This window comes from Lytechinus variegatus, chromosome 17, assembly GCF_018143015.1.
Source record: "Lytechinus variegatus isolate NC3 chromosome 17, Lvar_3.0, whole genome shotgun sequence".
Lineage (NCBI taxonomy): Eukaryota > Metazoa > Echinodermata > Echinoidea > Temnopleuroida > Toxopneustidae > Lytechinus > Lytechinus variegatus.
Window position 1 is genome coordinate 8,883,187 of NC_054756.1, and position 15,530 is coordinate 8,898,716.

At 38.0% G+C, this 15,530-nt stretch overlaps 1 protein-coding gene across 1 annotated transcript; it reads right to left on the reverse strand.

Moving 5' to 3' along the window:
• Positions 1-2,881: 2,881 nt before the first annotated feature.
• On the reverse strand, positions 2,882-4,087 carry LOC121431214 (histamine H3 receptor-like). Its single transcript, XM_041628726.1, has one exon. It carries the CDS (start codon positions 4,085-4,087, stop codon positions 2,882-2,884), a length of 1,206 nt encoding a protein of 401 aa, XP_041484660.1.
• Positions 4,088-15,530: the final 11,443 nt, after the last annotated feature.

The window sequence follows — 15,530 nt, forward strand, 5'->3', positions numbered from 1 at the left end:
CATTTAAAGTCAATGTGACCTTTGAAAAAACGATGTCAAATGGCTTAACTTGCCCCATATATGGGGTAAGTTGTGCCCCCCTCTGGTGTAAATTAAGCCACAAAAACTATGTACGAAATCTATGCGGGAAGAACCAGCATGTCATTGTTTTATTCAAAGTTTTTTCACTTGCTAATTTCCTGTAAACACTAACATACTCTATAAGTAAAATAACTGACATGTGAATTTGTTCCTTTCTGCTTGCATATCAATGGCTTTTTAAGGTTTGTTTGTTTTTCTTATTATACATCAGACTTACCATGGCTCAACTTGCCCCATGTTGGTTGGCTCGACTTACCCCATTCTGAACTTCATGAAATATTTTCACATCCACACATTTTTTATGCATGCATCTTGTAAAAGACCATGACAAGAATGAGAATCTATACATGGAATAACAATATTGTTCTTATTTCTTTATTATATTTAAAGACGTGTGTGTGTGTGTGTGTAAAAAGCAATGGTCTATTTCACACCCTTTTTTTCTTTTTTTTGCTGAAATTTGTATTTTTCCCTCTAAAAGTAGTTTTTGCTTCAAAGTTGAAAACAATGTGGTGGGGTTACGGGTTATGTAATGGGTCATCAATATATGACACCACCATAATGTCCGACTCATTCTTTATTGGCCTGGGGTGGTGGCTCAACTTACCCCGCCTTCCCCTACTGTTCCAACTTCTCAAAGCAGAGACACCATTACTCTATCAAATATAAAGTCCAAATCTTTTAAACGGTTTCTATAGATTCAGTAGTGATTACGAAACTGGGACACCACTTAAATCATTTCTACTGATTTATGCTGAAAGCTTAGGTAAATTAAAATTTGAATAACAAACAATCAAAATAAATAAGTCGGAAAATTTTAACTTTACCTCACCTACCGTATTTTACATTTGAGGTACAACTCATGCGAATGAAAATGAAATCCGTGTTGTGACATTTAATGAACCATTCATGCATTCTCATTTGAAATGCCTGTAAGTGAAATTATTCTAGAAATATACTTATATAGTATATATACATATATGTACACATATACATATACTGGTGATTAAACATACATTATCAATACATAAAAAAACTATGTAAGAAGTAAATATATAGAATCCGTAAATTTAACAGCTAAATATAATCCGTTCATATACCCGACATGCAATAACAATACCATAGTATTTCGATAAAGCATGTTCAGAGACTCCAACCTCAAGAGCCTTCTGATCTGGAGATTCTCCCGCCTTGATCCCCTAGCAAACTGGAGACCCCAATTTGATGTGAGCTTCGCGCACATCACGAGCGCGAAGTCCCTTGCGGCAGGGGTCGAGTCTCGCTTAAAGGGCCCAGTAAGCTTTAAGGTTCTAGATGCTCTCTGATGCCATTTCAGGCTAATTTTTCAATATTGAATGGCACCTGCAGTGCCGTAATAAGCCAAAAATGTTGAGGAGGCTCGATATGGCGGATTACTTAACTAATGAAAAGTTGTCGGAGCGAGCAAAGCAAGAAAGCAAAAATTCGACACTTTTATTTTCAAAATCCAACTTTGTACTAGATTTTGACATTATAATGACATCATATTTCACCATTCTCTCTTTCCTTTTCTTTATTGTTCTTGGTATTTTTTTTTTTGGGGGGGGTGTACGCCTTAGGATGGTACTTAGTAATTAACAATTCAATGAATCAAATCACACACGTAGGCCATAGGAGGACCTAAGGAGACATGATGCTAGCTAGCTAGCTAGCTAACTTATGAGTAGGCCTACGATATCGTGCGGAGCGTTGAAGCTCTCTTTACATATAAGTCTTAATCTGGATATCGACTGGGATATGAAAATTTGATTCCAGATAGTTTAAAAATGTGTTTGGGCGGGAGAAAGATAATTTTAAGCAGGAGAAAACACATCTTAAGCGGGAGATACAGGGCCTGGGCGGGAGATTTTAAATCTTGAGCGGGAGAACGGGAGGTTTTGCGAAAATGGGCTTTCGGCGGGAGATCTCCCGCCGAAAGCGGGAGAGTTGGAGTATCTGCATGTTACTGTTTTTATTGATAATATGTCAAATAATTCATCACCTTCTAACATTATTATTTGCGAGCTGTTCATCCGACAACTTTCTCCCTCTTTTCTCTTCATTGTCGATTTATGCATTTTCATTTTAATATGAAAGATTCGGGATCCTGCACTTCACCCTACATTTCTTATGTAGTTTAATCTGTAATTATCAAATATGTTCGCTAAAATGATCGCAATTTTCTGCAACAGTAATAAGTAGAATTAGTACTGAATTTGATGTACAATGTAGAGATTAATTTTAGTTAAAAACTATTGTTTAAACTATGATGATGACATAATTTGGGGCTAACTTCAATTAGCATCATGCTATTATGTTAGCTCCAATTACCAAATGTTTTATTTATATGCGATGTACTATTAGACGTAATTGTACCTGACAGTGATATTTGGTAGTAAATTCAATTCAATTCACATTTAATGCATTGAGAGTTGAATTAATATTCTTAGCGATTCAACATTTTATGTATGATTCGAATTTAGACGAGAATTTGACTGGTGACTGTGCAAGCCGATCTGGGTTTATTCTAGAGGCGAATAAACAGGCTACGAATCCTCCCCAAAGTTGTAAGAAGAACTTCTGGACTTTTAAATCCTTAGAAGGATGTGAAGTGCATGGTCCTAATACGAGTATGCCAATAAACTTTCTGTCACTATAGCCAATCTGCTCTCTAGACATTAATTATATTTGTTTACTTTTCAAAAATGTTTCGTATATCATTTTCTTTTGACAACTTGAGAGCTATCAATCGAAATCATATTCATTTTCGTCTAAGTAATTGTCAATTTGCTCCGTTGCCCATGACATCGGGGGAACATTTATTGATCATCAAAAGCCGTTTAAAGTTCTTACGAAAGATTACATTCGTGGCAGCATATATGAACGGGTTAATCATCGAATTGCACCAGGATATGGCCTCGGTTACCTCCCACGCCATTTCTGGTATACACGAGCCTCTGCAAAAGGAAAACACCACAGAAGATGCTATGTAAGGCAACCAGCAAAGCAGAAAACATCCTGAAAGAATCCCCAAGACTACGGCGGCCTTGTGATGCTTCCTAAGTGTCTTTCGATGAACGTCATGAGTATTATCCTGAACTGGAGCGGTTCCCTGATGGGATGCCGTAGAGGCAGCAGTTGTGACTATGGTTCTGTCTGCAGAAGTTCCTTGTGTGCGCTGTCCTTTAGTATGTCTACTCGTCGTGGCACCTCCAGAATTATTTCTCTCTGCATGAAGTGACCCTGGGACACGGTGACTTTGAGAAGAGGGTCCTCCTGATTGATCTGTTAGCGGGATGTGGCCTACGATTCCTTTCGATCTTTGTCGTACTTTCACGTACACAGCAATATTCATGAGTAAAAGGATGACGAAACTCAAAGAGAAGTAGACAAAGTTTATAATAATCGGTGCGACAGGAATGAAAAGGTATTCCATTAGGCAAGTGGTTTCGTAATCCACATTGGACGACCCAGATATAGGACTCCAGGCAAAGGCTATGAAGGACCAGTAGGTCAAGACGATGGTCCAGATGGAGGCGAGAGTCAACCCAACTCGTTTCTTGGTCTGATAAGTTTGGTATTTCAAACCCATGGTCACCAAGAGAAAGCGATCACGGCTGATGAGGATCATGGTCAGCCAGGAAACATTGACCACTGTGTAGTCCAGAATTGACCAAAGTTTGCAGATGATCTCACCGTGCGGCCAGAAGCCACTGATGAACCTCGATAGGTTGAAGGTTAGACTGAAAGCACCCACTATGAAATCTGTGACGGCTAGATTCAGGATGTACATGTTTGCAACGGTTGATCTGATATGTGAATCCTGAATGTAGGCGAGTATCACGAAGATATTCCCAATGACAGTCACAGCGATGATGACTGAGAAAATGAACGACAAAATAGCTAGCTGAAATAGTGAGTAGCGGTGGCCAATGGCACTTTCATTGTCGAAAAATGTTCCATTGGCCAGTGGGTTGCTAATCTCCATCATTAAATTGAAAAGTTCTCAGATAGAATCTCTGTTTGATGTTATGAACCGGTCGAGAGAAAAATTGCGTATTGTCATATGACAGTAGCAATAATAGTAAAGCCTATTTTCATAAAGAAAATCGTTATCAGTGTACAGTTTTAAGATTCGGCCGTGAGCGCATATCACCTCCACTGGTGATAACGGTAATGACGAACAGGAAGAACGATCCATCATTTCATTAATATATTAAGGCTTCACTCGTTAGCCAACATTCACGCTACATTCGAAAGCCGACAAAGTCAGGTATATATTATTAGAACTTAGTAATGCATACATGCCTGAAAATGATATGATGTAATGATCCCCTTATAAGTGCTTGCTCTATTCGCTTATTGGGAAATGAAAGAGTTAGAGAACAAAGAAGGAACTTGCTAAAATTGCTTGTGGTCGTCTTAGCCTAGATTCTCTCCCTCCATTGGCCCCGCAAGTGTTTGCTCTTTTTCGTTAACAGAGGAAATGAAGATGAAAGGGAAAAATATGAACTCATGCTATTTGCTAATAAATTTGGTACATTATAAGAGGATAGTTGTGTGTTAATTCTATGAAGAAACTCATGGGATGACTGTCCGAAAAAAATATGTGGCCATGTACAGTATAAGTGTGTGTGTGTTTATGCGGTGATTGTGTGGTATGTGTGTGTGTGCGTGTGTATTGAAGTGTATGGTAGTCTCTGCCGACTTGTGCCCATTCCAATTTATAGACAAGACTAATATTGGGAGAATTTGAATTCAAGGAGCATTTTGGGGTAAAAGTTGGGAACCGGTCTATTTCACCTAATTGAATGTGCTGAATTTGATAAGACCGGTTCCCAAGCCAATTTTTCATGGGTTGATCACCTAATTTGCATAAACAAAATGGCTGCCAAGTTGACCATTTAAAATCTTATTTCTACAATATTCTTTTATAATACTCGCTTTCATCGACATGAATACTGTAAAATCCTGCATACATAACATGTACCATTCGGGAAAATTTGTTATTTCTGTTTTCGGCTAATTAATTATGCAAATTTATGTATATTTTGCAATATTATGCTATAATTTGATAACTACACCTAAAAAGTTTATTATTTTGGGTATGAATAGCATTTGTATCATTATGATAATTGTTTGGCCCTAAAATATAATATTATATTTAAGTCAATTTTTCTATGTATTTTATCGTTCTTTGATATTTCTTTATGTTCCTGTATTTTCTGCCATTTGCTCTGGATTTGTTTGATATGAGATCTTTAAAAAACTAATATCAATGGCAGACAAATATTAAGCTTCAATGATTGAATCATTTGATAAACTTCTTTTGCCATAAATGTTAATTGTACTCAGGAACAAATACACACACATTCTCCCACACCCACGCTCCCACACCTGTAAATATAGAAAGTAATATACTTGCAAGGTATAGTAGACATGCCCAATATAAAAACACTTTTAGGCCTATCCTATATGCCAATTACCAAAGTCAATGAACCCGTACGAAAAGAACAGTTTAGGAGTTGGAAAACCTGTAATCATGCCGAAATTAAATTTCTTGAAAAAGAAATATCATAAAGTTTTATAACAGATCTAATAATCAAAACAATGTATGACTTAAGCAATGTAGTTTATCAATCTGATATAAGTATCAGTACATTGTTAACATCCTTGTAGCAAAATTATATTTGATTCAGCTCCATCAGAACTACAATCATGGCAGTTAACCAAAGAACAATTTGTGATAAATGCAAAGGGTCTGTATTACTGGATCACTTACTATTTTTTGGTCATTATCGATTTATTCATTTATTTGGCAACGATACATTTCCCCCAAGTCAACCATCAAAGTGATAACTGAAAACCACAGCTTCTATCCAATCCTTGCCTTGGAAGATTCTTTGACAAACGATACTTAATACAGAAGAGGGAATGATAAAAACATGGGGCTAAACACAGATTAGCTCCATGGTAAAAACATGGGCGAAACGAGGAGGCTTCCAGCCCAGTCACTGCCCAATGCAGAACAAATTTTCACACTGCGTCTTATGGTTAAAAGGTTATCGTTAAGCTCCAGGAAGTTGACCTTCATCCAAAATCGAATCCTCAATGGCAGCACCAACAACAGCAGCTGCACGAACCTCTGTATCTTTAACTTTTGGATCAAAAGTGAGGTATACAGCTGGATGACATCAGCATAGAAGTGTATACCAAGACCATGAAGCCACATTATAGAGCCAAGAGGAGTGATGTACAGTTGGAAGAGTAAGGGACCAAGGACAGACTCCCAAAGAACTCCAGTCACAGGATACTGCACGCCAGTGATGAATACAGCTTCATACAGCTCTGTTGGCAAGGTAAAAGGAAAGCCATTAACAGACTGTCAGTCTTCCAAAAAGAATGACATGTTTGGTGGTATTAAAACCGGTTGTCAAGTTAAAAATAACTTAGGCAACTTTTTTCCTCATAGAAAGAGATATCCTGGCTCTTCAATCGAAGAAAATTCTCGACCTAGACTTTGATGGTGATATATCAGACTCGCATGCCTATCAGAGCTTTGTAAGCTATTGAATGCTGTTAAGTTTAATACCGATAAAAATAAGTTGATTAATAATCACCTACAGGAACGCCAAACATGTCAGGTACCCACCATCCTCTGAAAGATATCTTATGAAGATATGAAGATGTGTGAATATTACAAATTTGATAAATGGCCAAAGGGACATTACACGATTCACTGCGGTATTAAAAAGGTGCACTCCGAACATTTTAACACCTGAAACAAGAACTGGTCAGACAGCAGATTCTCTCCCAAGACAAAAGTTTATGTTTCTCTATGGATCTGTGACATGAGAATCGGACATATATCAAGAACACAAACACGGTGACTTCGATACGAACTGCCTCCGCAGAATACTTGTACTAAATTGATTTGATTTCAACAATCAGAGATGACTTTTATAATATCAGGCTGCCCTATCAATGAAATATGGAGCAACAAATCGAGCTGACATTGATCATTCAACACCACGAAGGTAAAGGTGTATATCAAGCTGGGGGAAGCTGGATGGCTCTAAGTTGGATGAATCGTCAAACCTTGATAGGACAGGTGCAGTACTGCATTGGAAAATATATATTATGGAGATGCACAAGTAATCTGTTATTGAAGTCCAATGATCAAAATTTGTTATTGAAAGGATATGCAGTGACTTATTCGTTGTGGAACTTTAGGATATCACAGTCTGGCTTTTAAAACATGGAAAACGGTCTAATTGACAGCTAAAATGAGATAATAGATGGTTTATAAGCGGATTCAGTTCTGAGAATTTTTTTTCAAAATTGGGACTATTTAATTATCATTATCATTATTATTTGTTTGGCGTTACCTGTGACTGGGAGGCGAAAAGCGAACTGAATCACTATGACCCGCAGGTCTCTCCTCCCGATATAACTGATTCGGGGGGAATGCAGGTGGACCACTACACTGGGGTTTCCCCCTACTCTTTTACGAATAGTGCAGTGGGTTCTTAACGTGCAAAGGTGATGACTCTCCTCTACAAATTGATAGGTAAAATTAGATAATAGATGGTTTATATGCACATACAGTTCTGATTTTTTTTTTTAATTGGGACTATTTGACAAGCACTATGGAGAAACACACGTACAGGAATCTCATTTCAGCAGACTGTTTTCACTTCATTTTGCTAAAGATAAATACATTAAATATATATACATGTATGTGTGATCAGATTCTGTCGGTAGGGGAACATAACTACATGTACTCCAAAGGATATTAAATGCAACTGATTGACTAATAGGAGTTTAAAATTACAGTACTGTTATGATCCAAATTTAATAATTCATCATCTGAAATTGTAACAAGTGGAATGCCTCTGGCCGTCTCACCTGCATCACGCGATTCAACATAGCAGCAGTGCTGACTTTGAAAACTACTATAACTCGCACAAGATGTTCAGTGATATTTGGTTACTCTTATTTCCACGTTTTATGAACTAGACCCATACACTTTACAGAGATAGGATGGTAATTCAACAAATATCCCCAATGTTGCTAAAGTTCATTGACCTCACATGACCTTTGACCTATCATGTGACCTGAAACTTGCACAGGATATTCAGTGATACTTGATTACTCTTATGTCCAAGTTTCAAAAGTCAGATCAATAAACTTGCGAAGTTATGATGGTAATTCAACAGATACCCCCATTATGGCCAAAGTTCATTGACCTTTGACCTTGGTCATGTGACCTAAAATGCGCACAGGATGTTCAGTGATATTTGATTACTCTTATGTCCAAGTTTTATGAACTAGATCAACATACTTTTAATTATGATGGTAATTCAACAAATACCCAATTCGGCCAAAGTTCATTGACCCTAAATGACCTTTGACCTTAATCATGTGACCTGAAACTTGCACAGGATGTTCAGTGATACTTGATTACTATTATTTCTAAGTTTCATGAATCAGATTAAAAAACTTTTAAAGTTTTGATTGTAATTCAACAGATACCCCCAAATCGGCCAAAGTTCATTGACACTAAATGACCTTTGACCTTGGTCATGTGACGTGAAACTCATGCAGGATGTTTGGTGATACTTGATTAACCTTATGTCCAAGTTTAATGAACTAGGTCTATATATTTTCTAAGTTATGATTACATTTCAAAAACTTAACCTCAGGTTAAGATTTCGATGTTGATTCCCCCAACATGGTCTAAGTTCATTGACCGTAAATGACCTTTGACCTTGGTCATGTGACATAAAACTCTAATAGGATGTTCAGTAATACTTGATTAACCTTATGCCCGAGTTTCATGAACTAGGTCCATCTACTTTCTAAGTTATGATGTCATTTCAAAAACTTAACCTCAGGTTAAGATTTGATGTTGACGCCGCCGCCGCCGTCGCCGTCGGAAAAGCGGCGCCTATAGTCTCACTCTGCTATGCAGGTGAGACAAAAATGAATAAATTGATTGATATCATAATTCAAGACACCATTTCATAATAAAAATTTAAGCAATTAATAGTGACACTCGCTTGAATACCGATCGGTTCCTGAAATTCGTGGGATCTCCACCAGTGTCCTTTTAAAGGGGAAGGCACTCCCTGCAGGAATTTACCTTTGTATGCAGATGTGGTGTGGGAGTGGGTGCATCTGTTTATGCCCATGGATATATACGAATAAAAATGTAAAAAAGTGATTACATAATTAAATTATTGAAGGTGATTATTTTCTTCCAGTGATTATCAATACCTTGACAGATCCCATAACAAACATGTACAAAAAAGGTACAAAATACAAATAAATACATGAGAAATTAAAAAAACAATAAAATACATTATTATTCACTGTGATATTATATTCTAAGGGTCGTACAATTATTTGTAATGATGCAAATGGTATTCATACAAAAAATATAAACATTTGAGCTGAAATTATCAAATTAGAGCATAATGGTCCAAAATATGCATAAATTTGCATAATTAATTTGCCACAAGCAAAAATACCAAATTTTCCAGAAAGGTACACGTATGAATGCAGTCTGTGAAAACAAATATAATTAAAGAACATTGTCGAAACAATATTCTGAATTGTCAATTTGGCAGCCATTTTGTTTATGCAAATTAGGTGGTCAACACATGAGAAATTAGCTTGGGAACCGATCTTTCAGCATATTTGAATTGTGTGAAATAGTCCGGTGTCCAACTTTTACCCCAAAATGCTTCTTAAAGTTTATATAGGCCTCTTTTCCCAGAATTGGTCTAGTCTATTCAGATTCAAGGATTTCATGTACAAGGACTTGGCAGACGATTTACCCGACAATTACCATAGTACAGCTCCTCTCGACCAATCAGAATCAAGGTAAAAAAAAACCGAAGAGCTAATTTAGCTCTTAAAGAGCGTGTATAGTGACTGCATTTCTGAGTTGTTTGTCTTCTTCAAATTTGAAAGAGAAAAATCAGTACCCAAAGTGCAGTCACTATACACGCTCGAAGAGCTAAATTAACTCAACACACTATAGGCTTATCTCGAAGTGTGTACCGACACGGTGCCGTACAGAGCACTGGAAACAGCTCACCAAAGAGGGAAAAGTAAAACTGAAAACGAGGACTAACTAAAAAGCCTTTCTAAAAGAAAAATTGGAGGAACAGTGGTTGACTCGCCAAGGTGCCGTACAGCGCTCTGGAAAAGGCTCACTAAAGAGGGAAAAGTAAAGTTGAAAAACGAGGACTAACTTAAAAAAACCATGACAAACTTTCTGGAATGTCTGCACGCAAGAGTTGCTGTCAGTGCGGCCACAGGCCCTGTGACCAGACTTAATTATGAATGGTCCACAATGATCGCAGCACAATCTCTCATGATCCAGAGCTGACCATCAAGAAGTAAATTCCCAAGGATTCGACTCATCAGACCTTCAGGATACAGTTTCCAAAATCCGGCATGCCCATTGCACAACTGGTGTAGAAATCTATATGACGTCACAACCCACAATACTTCATAAACACTTTGGACAGAGGCAGAGTCAACATCAGGCAGGAGGAAAGGCTTTGGTTTGCCATATATTCCCCACCTTCAGAAAATGAAGTCACAATGTAGAAACTAGCACTAGGAAAGACGATTTCAAATATTCATCAGAAACGCCAACATCCTCAGGAAGGGCAAACACACTGCTCCAAAGATTTCCTGGAATAGAGAGGGGACGACCCTTGTCCTGAAGGAGCTTGTTAGGACCGATGTTAGCGTCAGCTTAAAATGAGTCATCAGCACCACTGTAACATGGAAAGGCAATACCTCCTATTGTATTGATGGTGCTGAATTTCATAACCGATGGTAGCGGAGAGGACAATGACAGAATCAAGTTTGCAATCCCCGAGGCGGAGCAACGCCAATCTGAAGGTCAGGAGGGAATAAAGACAGGGAGAATCTTGCAGAAAATGCACATGCTTTCGAATAACCTGTGGCGGTTTCTTGAAATTGGGGATACCTACGTAACCTGCCGGAAATATCGGTAACTTTGAAGGCATGGGGTGTTATATATATGAATTGTAAAATAATTTTAAAAGCAATTACATTCATCTATTAGTTATTTCCCTTTAAGGATAGCCAAGAATTGTAAAGAACATTCCAGGATGTCTTTTTATTATGCAGGCCTTGCCTATTTAAAGGCCAAGGAGTTTTATTGTTATTTCTGAATAGAGATTAGGAACAATAGGCTTAGCTATGCTATTGACACTCTTGATTTCAATGAGGTCATTCAAGAGTGTTCTGGATTTTGACTGCTCCTGAAAGGAGAAAGTTTTTTTTAAAGAAAATGCTAGAACCTTCCTTAATAGTGAATTCTAGAAGAATAGCTGCAAACTATATAAAGCTGGCGGATTCTTCAAGAATATCACCACATCATATTAGATCACTTGATCATCACATCATATGAGAGCAGGAGATCACATCACATCATATGAGATCACTTCACCAGATCAGATCAGAGCAGTTTATGCATCAATGAACTGTTTGCAGTTATTTTGAGAGAGAAATTATCAGTTCTCATCGAGATCATCAACATCATCAACCTGTTCAATGAACATGCTTCAACCCATGGATTGCTGAAATTAACTGTTAATCATCATCAACATCGTCTTCACGGACATTTCAACTCGTTACAGTGACTTTTATTATTCATCGGACTTCAACATCAGTTTCATCATCGCCATCATCAATAAGGAATCTTCCCAGCCTACCTGGAATATATATATATTGGACTATAACAGTGAACTATAACCCTGGATTGTACATCAGACACTTCAAGAGATTTATGTAAGATCATTATTTGTTTTATTTATGTATAATTATTTCCTGTAATAAAAAAAGGGAAATTTAAATTACATCTTGATTGTTATTTGTTGCAGTATCGTAACAAATAATTTTGGGGGCTTGTCCGGGAATCGAAAACCAAATTTGTACAAGCCAAGGCAATTTTGAAACGAAAACCAAATTTGTACAAGCCAAGGCAATTTTGAAACAAAAACCAAATTTGTATAAGCCAATTTGAAATTAAAAACAGTTTTTCAGGAAACGAAAGCCAATTTGAGACGAAAGTCAATTTGAAACAAAAGCCAATTTGAATTGGAAACATTTTGGAAATTTTTGGAAAGTTCTAGAATATACTGTACTGTGTTATTACTTGCTTGTATTTGTGTATATTCACTATGGCTACATTTGATGTTGAAGAATTTCTTGCAATGACAGAATTGTCATATGATCATTTGAAGTCACTGAAGAAAGATGATTTGATAACAGTTTGTGATCATTTGGGTGTATCTCTAGCCCCAGGTTTAAAGAAGGCAGAGATAATTGACTTGTTAGCTAGTCACATGAAGCTTACAGAGGAGTCTGAAACTTCTGTTATTGTTTCAGATGATGCTCAGATTCAACTTGCAAAATTTGAAATGGAAATGAAAATGAGAGAAAACATTGAAAAGGAGAAAATGAGATTGGAGTACCAGTTAAAGTTGAAAGAAATGGAGTTAGCTCATGCAAATACTAACTCTGTTAAAGATAAATCTCCCCAAGGCTTTGATGTTGCGAAGAACATTCGCCTTGTGCCAAAATTTGATGAAGAGGGAGTTGATACATATTTTGTGTCATTTGAAAAAGTGGCCAAGAGATTGAATTGGCCCGAGGAATACTGGACTCTTCTCCTCCAAAGTGTTTTTGTTGGAAAGGCTGCAAAAGTCTATTCTTCACTCTCTGAAACGCAATCATGTGACTATGCTACAGTAAAAGAAACAATTCTCAATGCATATGAGTTGGTACCAGAAGCGTACAGACATAAATTTAGGAACATGCAAAGACAATCAGGCCAGACATATGTTGAATTTGCTAGGGAACAATAAATGATGTTCGATAAGTGGTACAGATCACTGAAAGTTGACAAAGATTTTGTTCACCTTAGGGAAGTTGTCCTCTAGAAGAATTCAAAAAGAGTCTTCCTTTTGGCATTAAATCTCACTTAGATGACCACAGAGTTACTGAAGTCAGTAAAGCAGCCATAGTAGCTGATGAATTTGGTTCACACATAAGGGTAGTGGAGATAGGCCTCCTTTCAAGAATTATTGGAAAAAGAAAGGTAAAGGGTCATTTGAATCCCACAATAAACCTAGTGAGGGAAAATATGCAAGCAAGGATAAAGACGCTAACAAGAATCAGGCTAGTGGGGGCACAGAATCAACCAAAAGGTCTGAGAGTCGTAGTTCTAAAATTTGTACTCATTGTCATAAATCGGGACATTTGAAAGAATCATGTTGGAAATTGGTTGGAATGCCAACCAAAACTAAGAAAGACATGGGTTTTGTCAAGCAAACAAGTGTTCCCTCGATGGAGTTTGTTCCATCAGAGCCCAATCAAGATGTTGAGAGTGTTTCTCTGGTATTTGCTGATAAAGTCAAACAGGTTGATGAAACTTTTAGAAGTTTTTTGCATGATGGTGAAGTATCCCCTTGTTCGACTGGTGCTGCTGGTAGGTCAGTGGTGATCCTTAGGGATACAGGGGCTGCATAGTCCCTGATGGTGCCAGGGGATTCGGCTCTTCCTCCGGAGAGTTCAGAGAATGCCAACGTCTTAGTTCAAGGTATTGGCACAAATTTCATGTCGGTTCCTTTGCATAAGGTCGACTTAAAGTGTGACCTAGTTAGTGGTCCTGTGACTGTTGGTGTCGTTCCAGAATTACCCATGAAAGGTGTTGATTTCTTGTTAGGTAACGACTTGGCTGGAGATAAAGTTGTTGCATCTCCAGTGGTTTCGGAGAAGCCCGTTGAGGTAGCTGAAACTGAATTGTTGCAGGAAGATTTTCCTGGGATTTTCCCGGATTGTGTTGTTACTAGGTCTCAGACTCGTAGAGCTGAAAAGGATGATGCGGAATCTGCTGATGTAGAGGAGAGTACTGATGTCTGGTTAGCTGAAACCTTTTTCAAGGATTTGAATGGGGATAGTGTTGAAGGCTCTGTTGCTAACGATGATAGTTTGTTTAGTAAATCCTCCCTAGTACAGGCACAACAGGCAGACCCAGAATTAAAAAGCTTGTCACAAAAAGCATGTTCTGAGGCTGAGGCTGATAAGGTTCCTGAGTGCTTTTATGTCAAAGATGACATTTTGATGAGGAAGTGGAGACCTCCCGGAGACCAGCTGATGAAGATTGGTGTATAATTCACCAGGTTGTAGTTCCTCCTTGTTACCGCACAGATATTCTGAAAATGGCTCATGAGTTACCTATGGCAGGTCATGTCGGTATTCGGAAGACAGAAGATAGAATTATGAGGCATTTCTATTGGCCTAAGATGCACAAAGATGTTGTGCATTTCTGTAAGACATGTCACACATGTCAGATTATTGGTAAGGCACAGCCTTCTATCAAGCCTGCTCCATTGATACCCATTCCTGCATATGATGAACCTTTTACTAGGGTTCTTGTTGATTGTGTCGGACCCTTACCCAGAACGAGGTCGGGTCACAGATTTCTCCTGACGATTATGGACTTGTCTACACGGTTTCCAGAGGCGATACCTTTGAGAAGTATCACTGCAAAGACAGTGGTGCAGGCGTTAGTGCAGTTTTTCACTAGGTACGGTCTGCCGAAGGAAATTCAATCTGATCAAGGGTCAAATTTCATGTCAGGAATATTTCAGCAAGTTATGAAGGAGTTGGGAATAAAGCAGATCAAGTCCTCTGCTTATCACCCACAGTCCCAAGGAGCGTTAGAACGCTATCATCAGACTTTGAAGACCATGATTAGGGCTTATTGTGAAGACTATCCCGATGACTGGGATAAAGGGATCTCATTCCTATTGTTTGCAACTCGGGATTCCCCGAATGAGTCCACAGGTTTCAGTCCATTTGAATTGATCTATGGTCATGAGGTTAGCGGTCCTCTAAAGCTTATCAAAGAGAGGTTTATGGTTCAGGATGATGATGTAAACCTTCTAGACTATGTGTCAAAGTTTAGAGAAAGGCTCTCAAAAGCTTGTGATGTGGCTAAGGAACACTTGAAAGAGTCGCAGGGAAAAATGAAAGCTCACGCTGACAAAAATGCAAAAGAGCGAAGTTTCAAGCCTGGAGACAAAGTGTTAGTGTTGTTGCCTTTGCAAGGTGAGCCCTTGAAAGCTAGGTTTAGTGGTCCCTACATAGTCAAAAAGAAATTGAATGATGTCAACTATGTGATCAGTACCCCTGATCGAAGAAAGTCTCAAAGAGTTTGTCATGTAAACATGTTAAAAGAATACTTTGAGCGAGAGGCTAGTCAGCCAATAGGTACAACGCAGGTCAAAGAAGAAAAACATGTAGATGTTCATGAAGAAGAATGCTATGGAAAGACAGATAATGAATTGTCTTATACAGATGTATCTAAGAACGAA

Coding starts and splice junctions, on each gene's coding strand:
- LOC121431214 (XM_041628726.1), bottom strand. CDS start 4,087: ATGGAGATTAGCAACCCACTGGCCAATGGAACATTTTTCGACAATGAA.